Source organism: Vipera ursinii (genome assembly GCF_947247035.1).
Source record: "Vipera ursinii genome assembly, chromosome: 4".
Lineage (NCBI taxonomy): Eukaryota > Metazoa > Chordata > Lepidosauria > Squamata > Viperidae > Vipera > Vipera ursinii.
In genome coordinates this window covers 90719984-90736479 of record NC_139514.1, presented here as the reverse complement: position 1 = coordinate 90736479, position 16496 = coordinate 90719984, and the positions used below count along the sequence as shown (strand labels likewise).

Genomic DNA, 16496 nt, shown 5'->3' with positions numbered 1-16496 from the left:
ATCCTTTGCTTTCTTGGCTGCTCCAGGCCTTCGGTGCATTCGCAGAGAATGGAGGCCTAAAGCACAGGTCTGCAACCCGCGGCTCCAGAGCCGCATGCGGCACTTTCAGTCGTCTCCTGCGGCTCCCAGTCCTCTGCCATGTGCAGTCCAAAAAAAAAGTGGGACTAAAAAAGTTCAACCAATCAATTCAAATATGCAGGGTAGGTGCATATCTCGCATTGGCTCCACTCTTCAGTCAAACCCTGTTCTGAGCATGCGCACATGTACGTGCATGTGCACACATTTTTGTGGCTCCCAGTTTTTCCTTTTGTGAGGGAACCGGTTCCGAGTGGCTCTTTCACTGTTTCAGGTTGCTGACCCCTGGCCTAAAGTAATGCAAGATCACGTGAGATTAGTGGGGTGAGATCTCATGCTACTGATCTCGCATGATCTTGTGGTACTTTAGGCCTCTGTTCTCTGCAACAGAGAACAGAACCAAAGCTGGGGGATGCTTCCCTGTGCCTCTGGAGGCTGGATTGGGGCTCTGGAGGCCTTTTCCAGGCCACTGTGGCCTGGATCTAAGGCTAGGGGAGGCTTCTGCATCACCACCCCCTGGCCTGATCCGGGCTCCAGAGGCCTTTTTCAGGCCACTGCCACCCGGATTTGAGTCCAGCGAATGCTTCTGCAGCCCCCCTGTGGCCCAACCAGGCCTGGAAAAGGCCTCTGGAGCCTGGATGCAGCCATGTGGGGGGGGGCACAGAAGCCTCTCCCAGCCTCAAATCTGAGTGGCAGCAGGAAGGGCAGAGAGGAGACATATCTTTTCCAGGTGAGTCCGGCGCAGCAGGAAGGGAGGGGGAACCATGAGGTATCTTAGTGGTCGGGGAGGCCCTGGGGGTCTGTTCCAGCACTAGCCCCTCCATGGCCTTTCCCACCCTGAGATATCTCATGTTCGCTTAAGGAGCCGCATGCGTTTTAACGAGCAAGGGAGTGATCTCGTACCTTGAACGAGATTCACTCTACGAGTTTTCAAGTTACAAGTGGAATGGGCAAGCTCCATTACACTCATCACTCGAGGACTACCTGTATTATGATGTTATACTATGTATTATTTGATGACTTAAATAATTGTCCATTTATTGATATTGTCTTTTTTAAAAATATACAGGTAATTCTCATAATGACAATTCTGACCAGTATTTCCATTGCTAAGCAATGCAGTCTAAAGTGCAACATCATATGAATGTACCATTTGGCAACAGAAGTTCCGGAACTTCTGTTTGCTGTCATTAAATGAATCACCATGGGTCTTTAAGCAAGTACATCATATGATCGCCATTTGTAACCTCGTGCCAGCTTCTTCATTGACTTTGCTTGCAGGAACCTGGAAAAGAAGATTGCAAATAGTGATCATGTGATCACACAAGACATCTGTAAGTGCAGTAGTTGTTAAACAAGAACTGTCTTTATTTACCTGCTTTAAATACAAATTATAAATTCAAAAAAAGAAAAGAAAGTACAATCAATAAACAGATCATCCAAGATCGTCCCAAGTTTGACACTACAAAATACTTTTCATAATTCTTTAATACACACTTAGCTTGGGAATTTTTCATCTACCAACTTTTTTTCTAATTTTCCCCATAACCTTTTCAGATGAGGTACTATATAGAAAATACAGAAGACAACAAATGAAAAAGAAGATTCAGATGGCATTTGACTAGGCTATACAAAGTGCAACTTGAATAGAACTAGTGAGCACATATAATGATTGCAGCTCAATAATTAATTATTTTAGTATTGCCATGAAATAAGGCCCTGCATTAGAACTCCAATGCTCTGTTGTTATTCATTATCTTTAGGTTCTTGCAACAACACCTAATACACTGGTTGATCCAGTCGAGCAGCAGCAAACTTGAGGGAAGTTCCTGAGGGAAGTTTGTATCCTGGCTATCAGGATGTATAGAGGAGGCACAAGGCTCACACAGGAACATCTAATTTGTAGGGAGTCAGCTTATGTAGAGATGCTTGAGCTATTTATATTCCTTTACTTAATCTCTTGCTGTTTTGTATTCCTGTATTCACGTACTTGCTGTGCGTGATGCACTTTTGTGATATTTATCACTTCCATGTATGTGCCTTGAAATCTTCCATTCTGGATTGTACTGTGAACTTCTTTTTGTTTTCTTTTTCTTTTAAGTTTATAGTTGAACATTAAAAGTAGCTGTGCTGAATCAGGCTAAAGCCTAACTCAATCCAGTATTTCATTTCTCACAATGGCTAGTCAGATCCATCTGGGGTGCCTGCAAAGAACTGGTGACATTTCCCTGCCACCTTACCCACCCCCATCACTGTTTCCCAGCAACTGGTATTTGGAGCCCTGCTGCTGCCCACAGCCTGGAGGTAAAATGGAGTCTTTGATACAGATAGCCGTCGATAGATTACCCTTCATGAATTTATCCAAGGTTAGGAGTTCTTATCCTAACTGCAAGTATATTATTGCTGATATCAATATTGAATGACAAGTACTAAAGAAAATGATAATATGACTGAAATTAAAGAGTGGAAAGGAATGGTTACATATGGCAAACTTAGGGATTAAACAAAAAAACATGAGAGAATAAAAAGAACATATGTCTAAAGAGTGCTGAGATAGAGCAGAATGGCATACATTTTAAAATTTATTTATTAACTAATCATATTTAGAACCTGCCCATCTCCCTCACAGAAGGACTACATAGATCTTGTGTACCTTGGATACAGGTCAATTTCTCCCCTTCTGTTGTTTGGTTTTACAGGGACAATCTAATATTATGGGTCAGTGGTGCAATAATGAGCGATTTTGGTGTAGCAGTTAAGATGCTAGAATCCAGGAGATGGTGAGTTCTAGTCCTGTCTTAGACACGAAATCCAACTGGGTGAGTTTGGGCCAGTCATTCTCTCTCAGCTCAATCCATCTCACATGGTTGTTGTTGGGAAATAGGAGGAGAAAGATGTATTATGTATTCTTTCTGCCTTGAGTAACTTATAAAATAATAAAGGCAGGATAACAAATAAATAAATAAATGATTCTGGATTTATGTTTTTATGGAGGGTTCAAATCAAGGAATACACATTTTTGAATTCTGCCATTCCACATCCTGTACGATTTCAGGTTGTATCTAATGTGCTGTACTGTCATCCTACCTTTCCCCACATTGAGCTTATCCAAGCATGCTAATTGACTGCCTGATCTCCAGGAAAATGTGGCTCCCGTTTGAGAACTAGGGGACTGACTTGATAAGAAAAGGAAGGTGTTTGTGCCATTGCCAACAGGTATGTAAAGTGGGAGAAGAAGGTGTGTCAGGAAAACACAGCTATGTATGAACTGCAGCAAAATGTGAAGTCTGGGAAAAACTGAAAACTTTATTCATCAAGTGAGGTTGTCTGTCAATTGTGATGGGTGAGCATCAGATAACCACAAGCGAGCATGTCATATATATCCTCCTTATACTTATTTTGCTGGCATTGCTGTCCTAGATTATCCTTGAGTTAATAACTAACTTTTACCTTTACTCTTTCAACAGATCATGGTTTCTTTTGTTGCAGCCAAAGCCAAGATATTGCTCTTAGGACTCATGAGAATCTTGGGATCCTTCAAGAATAGATTTGAGTGCAGATAGTCCTTGACGTATGACAATAAATAAGGCCAGATTTCCATCATAAGTTGAGGCATCCATGTGACTGAATTTATAATCTTTTTGTGGCAGTCGTTAAGTGAATGCTGCAGTCATTAAGAGAGTTAATGAATTCTTATAGGCATTTTTTGCTGGAAATTGGCCAAAAAGGCCAGTTTCCGGCAAAAAAGTCATAAATCATGTCACATGATTGTGGAATGCTGCAACTGGCTGTAAAGATAAACCAGTTGCCAAGCACCCAAAATGTGGTCGTGGCCATGGAGAGGTTGCAACTGTTGGATCTCTGGTACTGGGTCATAAGTATCTTTTGGGGATTAGATCAATATTTCAGCCTTTCTTCATCATTCAATAATATCTTGCAAGAAATTCTTCTGTAAGTTGGCCCAGTGGGTTGCCCATTATTAATGTACAGATTATATATATTGTTTATTTCTTTAGAGCCATTGAAATATGCTGCTTTTCAAAAAAAATCTCCTTCTATAACAACTTCAGGACAACATCTATAGTACTTCTTCATTTGATCATTGTAGCAGCTTTTCAAAGGTGTTAGATTAAATGAAAGCCATCAGCTCAGATTCAACAGCCTTCAGAGGGGGATCATAATTCAGTACAGCATGGGTTAAACTTTATTATAGTATAATATAGTATTATAGTATAGTATATTACACTATAGTATAGCGATTCACTATAGTATTTACATATTTACAAAGATACACAGGTTCTCAGCCTTACTGTGGTCACATTCATATGAGTAATTAGATGCACATGACTATGTTCCATTCATTGTATGCCTCAACAACATGAGATGCACAGACATTGCAGAACATCCTTTCTGCTTATACAATTCAATTCCATTTGACTTCTTGTTTGTTTCTCATTTAGAATTTATGACTTAAGATTTTTTTTCCAAACGCAACCAAGTTGACTTTACCTTTCTTACCTGATGTCTTCTGATAGGAAGTAATGGTACAGGTAGTCCTTGACTTATGACAATTGAGCCCAACATTTCTGTTGCTAAGCGAGACAGTTGTTATGTGAGTTTTGCCCCATTATACAACCTTGCTTTCCACAGTTGTTAAGTGAATCACTGAAGTTATTAGATTAGTATCACGTTTATTAAGTGAATCTGGCTTCCCCATTGACTGAAGTTATTAGATTAGTATCACGTTTATTAAGTGAATCTGGCTTCCCCATTGACTGCTTGGCCAGAAAGTTACCAAAGGCGATCTTATGACCCTGGGACACTGCAACTGTCATAAATATGAACCCAAGCATCCAAATTTTGATCACATGACCATGAGGAGGCTGCAATCTTTGTAAAAACAGTCATAGGTCACTTTGTCAATGCCATTGTAACTTTGAATAGTCACTAAACAAACTCTTGTAAGTCGAGGGCTACCTGTATAGTACGGTAGATACTTGTAGATGAATTTTTTTGCAAAATGGAAAATGTGCCATCTAAAGGCATAAAGTGGCACTGCAAGAAAGCAAGGCATTTTCAAGTCAAATAATACTACTGATAGAACATTAATTCTTATTGATTCTCAAATCAAAGAAGTTCATTGACACACTAATAAACAAAGAAACATTCAAATGAATTGGTTTGGGTTTCAGCTGGAGGCATCCTTTACAGTTTCTATGGAATAGAAATGTTACACTTGAATACTAAAAAAAAAGTGTTTTCAGTGCAGAAACTGTTGTGGGGTGATATGAAGTACATGGTCAACTTTCTTAACAGAGTAGTTTGATAAAGAACAATTACCTAGAATGATGATGAGTTCCTTCTTTGCTGGAGTTTGCCAAGAAGTCGGGGGTCCATTGGAGATGGTGGCCAATAAATGTATAATAATAATCCAAATCTTTGGGAAGGATTTGATAGGTGGATAAAAATGCCAAAACCAGGCTAAACATCTGGCTGACTATACAATGACTATACTACTTTAGATAGTTATATTGAGCAGAGGAGTCTGACTTGATGACCTAAACTCTTTGGTTCTATCATTAGGAGACTTGGTTTAAATCTCAGATGTGACATTAAGCGGATCTTTTTTAATTTTGAAGTTAATTCTGAAAAACCCTATTGAAATGCAAGTGAGTTTTGTTCCCTGTAGTAAATGTGACAATTTAAAATAAAACAATGCATAAAATGAAAAATAACCTAGCAGAGATATCAGTTGATTATAGAGCCAATGAAATTATTTGACCTATATTGGTACTGATAACTTTCCTTTCTTTGTTGTATTTTATTGTTTGATGACATGGTCAAAAGACTAATCATCAAAGTGTATGTGTATATGTATGTCATATGTACGTAGTGATGGCAGACCTTTATGGAAATAAATAATATGTAACTTTTGTAATAGAATTTAATCTTTTGTGTGTGGGGGGGGGTGTTTACTCTTTAGCTCACTTTTCTGACAATTCAAGGTGACTAAGGAAAATCTTAAAAGTGAAAAATACAACCATAAATGAAATAGACAAAGCAAAGGAAGTTTAAAAACCACATTAAAACTTGTTCATATTCTCTTCTATGGTTCATATTCTTCCAAATGGTTGCTTAAAGGTATTTTGCTCATTCAGAAAATGCATACCACGGGGAAATATAGGCAGTTTCAAATTGTACATATGCATATATTCTGGAGCTTCTATCTATCTTTATCCAAGACACATTTCTAGTCAAACATTGGACTATAGCTACTGTCCATTTTTATTTTAAAAAAATAATTTTCGGGGCTTAGCAGAATTTTTAAAATAAGCATTATGCTGCAGCCTGTGGTTTTCCTTTGCAGCATGCCATATATTGTGTGTGTGTGTGTGTGTGTTTGTGTGTGTGTATGTATGTATGTATAGAGTAATATATCCTTGAACCTAGTAAACATCAAGAGAGGAATCTCAAACCAATGAACACATCCATGTATCTCTTCAGGATTCTAGTCCCACTTTGTATTCTGAGGTTTGCAGTTTGTCAATGAACTCCATTCTGAAAGTTGATTGTCTAGAGAAGGCTGCTGACAGATTATTTTTTTTTGTGTATAAAATACAGTATGTAGGAGCCCTGGTGGCACAGTGGTTAGAATGCAGTATTGCAGGCCAACTCTGCCCACAGCCTGGAGTTCAATCCTGATGGGGCTCAAGGTTGACTCAGCCTTCAATTCTTCTGAGTTCAGTAAAATGAGGACCCAGATTGTTGGGGGCAATATGCTGATGTTGTAAATCACTGAGAGAGTGCTGTAAAGCACTATGGGGTGGTATATAAGTCTAAGTGCTATTGTCATATGTACTGTGTTGAGTGGAGATGCCTTAAACTAATATCACCTAATTCTTGTCTTCAGAAAAATGTGAAATGAACATCTTGAATGTCCCTGGGAGCAATACGCCCTGCTTCATATCTTACCTCTAACTAAGTAGTAATATATCTCATTGTTCTACTCTTTGATAAAGGGAGCATATAATCAAACATACATCCTTTTGATGCAGTTTTAAAAAACTATATTACGCATTCTGAAAAAAACAGAATCAAGAATTTTGAAAGTTATTTGGGTTATATATACATTGGCCCGTATAGTCAAGGCTATGGTCTTCCCAGTTGCAATGTATGGCAGTGAAAGCTGGACCATAAGAAAGGCTGAGCGCCAAAGAATTGAAGCCTTTGAACTATGGTGCTGGAGAAGACTCCTGCGAGTCCCTTGGACTGCAAGGCGATCAAACCGGTAGTCCTAGAGGAGATCAACCCTGACTGCTCTTTAGAAGGCCAGATCCTGAAGCTAAAACTCAAATACTTTGGCCACCTAATGAGAAGGAAGGACTCACTGGAGAAGAGCCTAATGCTGGGAAAGATTGAGGGCAATAGAAGAAGGGGACGACAGAGAATGAGGTGGCTGGATGGAGTCATTGAAGCAGTAGGAGTGAGCTTAGATGGACTCCAGAAGATGGTAGAGGACAGGAAGGCCTGGAGGAACATTGTCCATAGGGTCGCGATGGGTCGGACACGACTTCGCAACTAACAACAACAACAAAAATACATTGGCCAAAATGATAAACTCTGAGTGTAACAGTATAATTAATGTGATCCCACAGAACAATATTCTCAATTATCATGATAAACAGAATAATTAGTAATTTCACCTGTAATTACAGTAAAGACTTTTATCTAGAGATATTTTAATAGAAGACATTCATAATTTGATCAGTGTTTTTGACCTGTTCAGACATTTGATAATTAAATATTTTCCTATGACATTTAGAACAAAACAAAAAAAGGAAGAGTAATAAGTAGATAGTTATAACGTGGAAGGCCAGTTTTCACATAGTATTCAAGAAAATGTTTATGTAAGAACTAGATGAGGCAAATTTACACTATGTGCATAGTTTACTACAGCCACTCTTTTCAAATCTCAGCAAATCTTTAAAACTTGTGGACAAGATCACATGAAGTACCGCTTTACAAAGCCTTAGTAAGACCATACCTGGAATTCTGCATCCAGTTTTGGTCAACCCATTATATAAAAATGTTGAGTCTTTGCAAAGAGTACAGAGAAGAGCAACAAAGATGATTAGGGGCCTGGAGGCTAAAACATACAAAGAATGGCTGAACCAGGAGTGACATGACTGCAGTGTTACAATATTTGAGAGGCTGCCACAAAGAAGAGCTGGTCAATCTATTTTCCAAAGCAAGATAAGAAACAATGGATGGAAACTAATCAAGGAGAGACCCAACCTAGAACTAAGGAGAAATTTCCTGGCAGTGAGAACAGTCAACCAGTGGAACAGCTTGCCTTCAAAAGTTGTGGGTGCTCCATCACTGGATCCTTTTCAAGAAGACACTGGACAGCAGTTTGTCTGAAATGGTATAGAGTCTCCTACTTGAGCAGGGGGGTGTACTGAAAGATCTACAAGGTCCCTTCCAGTTCTGTTATTCTGTTACTGACTTCAAGTCACAGAATTCTTCATTCTTAGTAGAATACTCTAATCCATCATTTACTATTTGATTTTGTGAATAGAGAACCCAGAGCAGCTTCCTGTAGCCAGCATGGCCATCACCAAAGATTGCTTAAGCTGAAATGTGCATTTTTGAATGGTGCCCAAGTTGAAAATCTTGTAATAGAGACAGAACTTCAGAATTTGCATGTGCAAAGCAAGTGGTAGGAATTGCAAAGTGTGTCCTGAATCATAGTTCCTTTACTGTATATGCAAGGAAATGCCTGGGCATTAAAGATGGGACTTATGCTGAAGATAGAAAAATTAAACAGAAGATGACTGTGTCTTTACATACAAATCATCATTGACCTGAGTGGTTTCCTTTCATCATTAATTCAAGAATTATGTGATAATGTAGTCTGTGTTCTTCACCTCTATTTGTTACAGTAACAAAAGTGGATTTTTTACTGGTCTTAATCCAGCACTCATTATACCATCCTATCTCTTTTTAGAATAAATAATTTTAACAAGTTAAATTAAAAAAAAATTCTTGGAACAGAGGTTCCTTGGTTTTTATATACTTTGCAGCTGCGATCTCCAGACTTTGGGATATTAATACCAAGGCACTAATCAGGTTTTCTGCAGATGCTGCGTTTTCTCAGTGTAGCCATTCAAGAAGAGAGAAGATTGCTTTGTAGAATTTTTAGTCTATGTAAGATTTCAACTCAGGAGGATTGATAGGTGATTGGAGGTTTTCTGCAAGGTATGGATCAATTCATTCTTGGGAGTGCTCCTGTTTCCATTTTGATTGGTCTCTTGATGATTGGTATTTTAATTTAAGTACCTGGTAGATGGTAGCTCAATGAATCTCTTCACAGCCCATTTGCTTGACTGCCAGACTTCTAGGAAATCTTGGGGAGGGGGGTTGTTTCATGGGATCTACTATTTCATTCTCCCAGTCAAATGTATGATTAGTTTTAACACTATGGTGGCTTTTAGATATTTATAATCCTGATTCTTTAATGTAGTTTTGTGTTTCATAATTCTTTGATGTAAGTGATGTATTCTATTTGTCCAATATAATATGGTTTGCAATGTGGGCAGGTAACTTTGCATATGATTTTAATTCCCTCATGGTGGATTGTGCAGACTTTAGGATTATACATCTTTCTATTAGAACACTCCAAGGTGAACCCAATCACAAGGTATGAATTGTGGGATTATAACATCACACAAAGTGCAATATTGAAAACCAAGAAAGTATCGTGATCAATTAATTTTACAGGATTGTGTTTTCAATTATCTATTTGTCTTACAGCAATAATGATGAGAAGAAAATTCATACAAAACATACTGAAATATTCACCTTGAAAATTGCTTAGACGGAACTGTCAAACCATTAACCATGAACAATGTTTTCAATTAACTTGTTCAAAAACGTGTTATCAGCTGGAAAACAACTTTGGTGGCTTCAATCAACCTTACCCTTCTTAATTAGTAATTCAGGACAATGAATGAACCTATCCTTGTAGCAAATTCATAAAAACACCTAGAAGTAACAAATACATTTGTTTGCCTTAGTAGACTACAAAAAACACATAAAAACTATTATAACAGCAATAGTTAACTGTCGGTTTGCTATCTAACAAACCAGTAGTAAACATAGAAATGTATTGAAATAGATGAAAAATAATATAATACCAAGAAGAGGGCAGTACAGGATGATACATAGGCTATGTTTTGCAGATGTTCTTACTTCGTAGTAGAGATAGGCTAAGATTAGCTCTCTTAACATGTTTGAAAAAGAACTCAGGGACAATGGGAAAGGTATTGCTGTAATTAAACATGGTTACCATTTTGCAGGTTTTTCCAATTAACATTATTACAACATAATTAAGACCATAAATTTAGAAGTGGGCTAGAGCACGGACCCTTTTCTCTCCTTGATGGAGAAAAACTGGAAGCTAATTGTTTATCTGAAAAAAATTATTGAAAGAAATGTATTAAGATACACAAGTCCAAAGGGAAGCAGGCATTATGATAAATGCAAGTATTGCCTTAAGTAAATCTACAAGCCATTATGAGATGATAATTCATCCCTTTTTAGGACTGCAAAAAGACAATTACTAAATGGCATCAAAGAGAAACAGAACACTCTTGGCTACTATGTCACAAGTCACTGAATCTTTTCCGCCATAGCCTGAGTTTTGTTTTGTTTTTCTGAGAAAAGGTTGAGAATAATTCAGCCAAAGTAAAGGGCCTTTTGGTTCCATTGATTTTAGCGGAAGTTAAGAATATGTTCAACTGATCCTTAATGAAAATCTGTTTAACAAAAAAGTATTTACCATTTCTGGAGTAAGTTCGGAATTGTGAACAGCACAAAATGTGTAGTTGTGTAAGATATAGACTATTGAAGTAGGTAAATAATTTATATGATATATGAAGGAAGGTGGCCTTTTATTACTAGCTATAAGAGTTGATAAGTGTTCATAAAAATTAACAGTGCTTTATCTGTACATGTGTTACATGCATGTACACGAAGTTTTTTCTACCACATTAACTGTTACTTACATGACATAAAATATATATTTTCAATACAACTTGTTTCCTTCTTTTAAAATGGCATGGTTGTTAAACATCAATTATGCCATCACTCCTTTGAGTGGATCAAAGCAAACTGATTTTCTTCAGACAGCATCTATGAATGTTTTGTTTAAATCCTCAGTGTTACATTTTTAAGACAATTGCCTTGGTGGCCTGCTTGATGGATTTCATTTCTGAAAAGAGAATTGTTATATTCTTGACTTTAAAATGACACTTGGCTCTTGTATTTGGATTTGCATTTTTTATGTGTTCACATTATAGACATGTTTGTGAGTAACTGGGCCCATGTTGCTCCAAAGTTACTTCATTCTCTCTTTGCTCTATAATTAACTCCTGAAATCTGAGCATTAAAAAAAACCCTCCACATATGCTACAGTAATTTTCTCAATTTCTGCAAATTTCGGCAAAAGTGCAATTGCACATCAAATACATTTGATCAGGGCTTTTTTTGTCATAGAACGCTCTATGGCACCTTTTTTGGATGGAACCTTGTAGGGTAGGCAAAACGGGTTGTATGACGTGTGAGTTCTGGCACCTTTTTCTTTTACAAAAAAAGCCCTGCATTTGATATTATTAGGCTAACCAGATTCAGAAGTCTTACGTGTAACATTATTAACTAGGATGATAAATGAAATGACAAAGCTATAACACATATGAAAATATTAGATTCATAGAAGACATTAGACACAAGATAATATCAGCACTATCCCACCATGGTAAAATAATAAATCTTCAGTCCAAATTTTATTGTGCCATCCTATAAAATAACTTTATGCTATATTTTGTACAAGATTTTCATTATTTCTTTTGAAATTAATATGGAAATCCTGCATAGGTTCTACAACATAATTTAATTTACAAATATATATGTTCATAATTTTAATTCATAAAGTTCATAATTTACAACTGCACAAGTTCTACAATATAATATAATTCAATTTAATTCCTAATGCTTTTTTGTTATGATGATTTTGTATTTTGTATTGCTTCTACAGTGTGACTGTTTTCACAAGTTGTTTTAAAAGCAATGAAAAATCAAACATTGGCAAGATATAGTTTGTGCTCCAGAGTCCCAAGTAATTTCTTCCATTTTTTTAGAAGATATAAAGTTCAAATTAGAAGGATCACAATTATTAATATTTAGCCAAGAGAGGCAGTTTAGTCTTGTTGCAGCAAAGTTAGATGTGCTGAACTATAACAGGGTTAAAAAGAAACTACCTCTTCTAGTTCATGCCACAGTCGTCTACAGGTCATCCTTGTTTAGCAGCTAACTCATTTAGTGACTATTTGTAGTTATAATAGTGTTGAAAAAGTAACTTTTCGGCCAGTCCTTGCATTTATGACCTTTGCAGTAAAGTATAAAGGAAAGGAAAGTCAAAGTAAGATCATAAAAATAGTCACAGTTTCACTTAGCGATCACTTTGCTAATGACTGAGTTTCCATCCAAGTTGTGGTCACCAAACAGGACCTACCTATCGTCTTAAATTCAGTTTCCCAAAATAAACACGCAGATGCCTGCAGAAAATTTATCAGAATAGCAAAGCGGCAATGACATATTTTTCAGGGATGAGGAATTCAGAGAACCTGCTTTAGTAGATAGAGATTCCATTTAGCAATTTTGGTCAAAGGTGGTTGATAATTTGTGAAGTCTTTTTTCAGATTTTTTAAATCCTCAGGTAGATCTTTCTTTCCCACTCCCATAAATTCCTAAAATACCACTCATACATTTTTAATCCACATTTCTTAATTTCCAAGAATTAAAAAACAGCAGTTTTGTGGGATCATGAAAATTGGCACTTTTATCACAACATAAAGTTGGATCGTGGACAGGGAATTACCGATAATAGAGATTTTGAATGGGATGTCATGTACTGTGAGGGATGAATATTTATCAAAAGAAGTGAAAATGAATGTGTATAAGAGCATGCTTCTGCTCACTTTGTTATGTGGAAGTTACACCTGAGTATACCAGGAAAAATGTAAAAGTAAATTGGATGCATTGAAGCAGTAAAATTAAGAAGAGAATGGAGAGGTAGGACAAGAATGAAGAGGTGCTGAATGAGTGTGGAACTGAGGTATCAGTACAAAAGAAATATGTTGAGGTGATTTGGTCATATAGACAAAAGATACGATGGTCGTATTCTAAAATAAATATATGAAAGGAAAACGAATGGGTCAGAATGAAGGAGAAGAATGAGAAAGGTATGATTGTAAAAGAGAGAGTAGAGAAGTGACAAGTGTTTTAATGAACTTTGGAACCTTCTATTGTTTTTACTGTTAGGGCATAATATGTAAGTGTACAGTGTGGCAGAAAGATGTTAGAAAGTTGAGATAGTAGAATGGGTCCTGCCTTCTTATAAAGGTTCCTGTCATCTAAATAAAAGTGAGGACAAATTTGTCCATACATGACAAACATCACCAATCTTTGTTGCAAAAAACCAAGCACTTTTAGATTATGCATATTCTGTGCAGTTTGAAATGGTACTTGCCATGCTTCACCATCCCACTTCATTCTACTTCATTGCTTCATGTGCCCTTAAATGCTACATTAAAGATTTCCCATGAATCTTAGGCTATATTTACTCTTGGTTACCATTATACTATTTCAGTGTTTCAATTATGCTACTTTAATGGCAAAATTAATCACAGGGCAGCCATCTCCATGTGGTTTCCATGCCTTGAAGAGAAATGTGGCAGAAACTGGACAAGCTTCCATCAATGGAATATGGATTTGAAGTTATTTCAGTTGTCAAGCTTAATTGTATCAATTGCCCGAATAACCAGTGGCTTAAAAGACAATGGTGTGGTTTCTTCACTGTAACTTTCTGCTTTGTATTTTTCTACTAATGTAGCTTCATTATTGTCCATTGCTGCAGCCCCAACTTCTTTGGATTCTCCATATTTCAGCCCAGATAAGTAATTTGTTCCTGGTATTTGGTATTTATTAGAGGAATGCTGTGTATTCTTCTGTTTGGGTGGGTGGGTTTTGTTTGAAGTTCCTTCTTGAGAGTCTTCATTATGCTCATAGCTTATTTTTTCCTTTGACAAAGTTTTATCATGACTCAATGTTGGAAGTCTGTATTTGTTTAAGTTCTTCAAGGAACCTTTTTTTCTGTGAGCATTCTGCTCATGTGTTTCTGGATTGGAAGGCAGATGTGATTTTTCAGGTTGTTGATCTTTATACATTTCAACTCCTATGTTAGATTTTGATCTGATATAACCTTTTGGGGTTTGTATCTGCTGCAGTTCTTTCCCTCCTGCCACGTCATCATCCTGCTGTTTATTCATCGATGTCACATCTGATGAGAGTAGCTGATATTTCTTAGACTCTTTCTCGTGCTTTTTGCTCTTAGTAATCAAGTGAGGGTTTCTAGAGTCATTTAAGGATGGCTTCTGTGTAATTACAGCTGCCATATTTTGGGGGTCTGTTTTTAATTCTTTTGGTGACAATGACATTTCACTTTTCTTAAAAGGATTCAGAATGGTCTCATCTGTTGCACTGTTCTTTTGATTTTTTGAGCATTTGTGTTTGAAGGGTAACTGGTTTGGGATTGAATTACTGCTATTATCTCTCATCTTTTCTGGATTACTTCCAGGCTTCATTTTGTTACTAGATGCTATTTTCTCATTCTGAAGATTGTCTTGAGAATTACTTCCCCTTGCATTATCATCTTTCTTTGATTTCTTGAGCAAAGGGAGCTGGGGTGTTATAGTGCTTTTATTTTGTGTTATACCACCTTCCTCTTTTACTGTTTGCCTGGGTGGTGTTTGGTATTCTGAATGTTTGACCATAGAAGGCATAGAACTCTTGTCCTGTTCTGTAACGCCTTCCTGTTTCGCTGGTTCCCTTGGTGGCATTTGGTATTTTGAGTGTTTGGCTATTGAAGGTACAATAGTGTTATCTTGTGCTGTAACATCTTCGTGTTTCGCTGGTTCCCTTGAAGTGGTAACTATGGAGGGTACTATTCCTATGTTACTAGTTTTAGATTTAGGTGGAGTTAACTGCTGTGTCTGAGAAACTTTTGTTTCTGTTAAACCACCACTATTCTTTGTAAATTCATTTTTTCTTGATTTCTGGGAAGTTTTGGAAGTATGTGACATTTTTGGTGCAGGATTTGTATCTTCTGTCTTATTTTTCTCTTTTTCCCTTTTGATGATTGATAAAGAAGTCAGATGCTGTACTGTTTGGGGTAAATCCTTGTTCTCTGCATCTTTGGTTCCTAGATATATTACTTCATTTTGGGGAGGGAAATAGCTCTCCTCAGACTTTTCTTCTGACATCATTTTCATCTTTTGTTGCTTTCTAATGTCATTTCCCAAGGACATTGGTTGTGTTTCTTCATTGGGCTTGAGATGTGCAGGAGCATTTTCAGGCCTCCTAAACATCCTTTTTGAAGACAGTTGATGCTTCCCACTCTGATGACCAAAATCTTTGTCTTCTACGACGTTTTTTTCATTGTGTATTAAATCATTGCTCAAATTGTGCATTATTATGTAATTTTCTCTGGGTGTGTTCTTGGGCTTTAGAAGGTCACTAGGAGAAGGGCTATGACATTTCTTAGAATGAGAACAAAATGCAATATCACTTTCATTCTTTGTTAATGAGGATGAGGCTGGCATTGGAAAGTTCCCTATTTTGCATAAAGGACTGTTGACATCAGCAATATTGAGTACTGCTTTTGCTGAATCATCTAATGAAGATAAATCACATTTTTCAGAAGCAGCCCCAGGACTGTCCATTACATTGTGGCTTTCCTGGCTAAGCAGTTCTTTCACAAGGCTTTGAGAGCTATGCCAGTCGCTCAAGCTCACCCTTTCCTTGTTAGCGTTGTTTTCTGAATATGTCTTTTCATTGATTGAGCAGGATTTGGCTTTACTACTTTCTACTGCTACATTAGATCGGGATTTCTTCATTGTATTAGGCAAGGACGAGTAATGTTTTTCAAATTCACTGTGAATATCATTTCCTTTTACAGTATTATTTGGAATGAGGGCTTGATCTGAGTTATTTGAAAAGTTTGGCCTCCTGTTATCCTGGTAATTTTGTTGGCTCATGGGCTGCAGGGGCAAATTTTTATTTTCTATCCAGCAGTCAGACAAGTTTTGGTCTCCTTGTTTTGTTTTATGATCATTATTTGTCATACTTTTTAGAAATAGTTCTTCTTTATCAGAGAGTTTTTCTTTGTCCTGAATTCCATCAGAAAATGTGTTTCCAAAATCTTCTGTATTCTTCCAACTGAGAGACATTTTGTCTACAGCTGCAGGTTCAACACTTGATTGTTGGTTTTTTATTGATGGCTCAATGTTACATGATCCCTGAGT

At 37.0% G+C, this 16496-nt stretch overlaps 1 protein-coding gene across 1 annotated transcript in view; it reads right to left on the bottom strand.

Annotated features, from left to right (window-relative positions):
- Positions 1 to 1258: 1258 nt before the first annotated feature.
- The window catches only part of ADPRHL1 (ADP-ribosylhydrolase like 1), a 40171-nt gene continuing 24933 nt past the window's right edge, over positions 1259 to 16496 (bottom strand). The window contains exon 9 of the mRNA XM_083361658.1: positions 1259 to 1360. Within this exon, the coding sequence (XP_083217784.1) occupies positions 1301 to 1360 (60 nt within the window). The 3' untranslated portion in view covers positions 1259 to 1300. The remainder of the gene's footprint in view (positions 1361 to 16496) is intronic.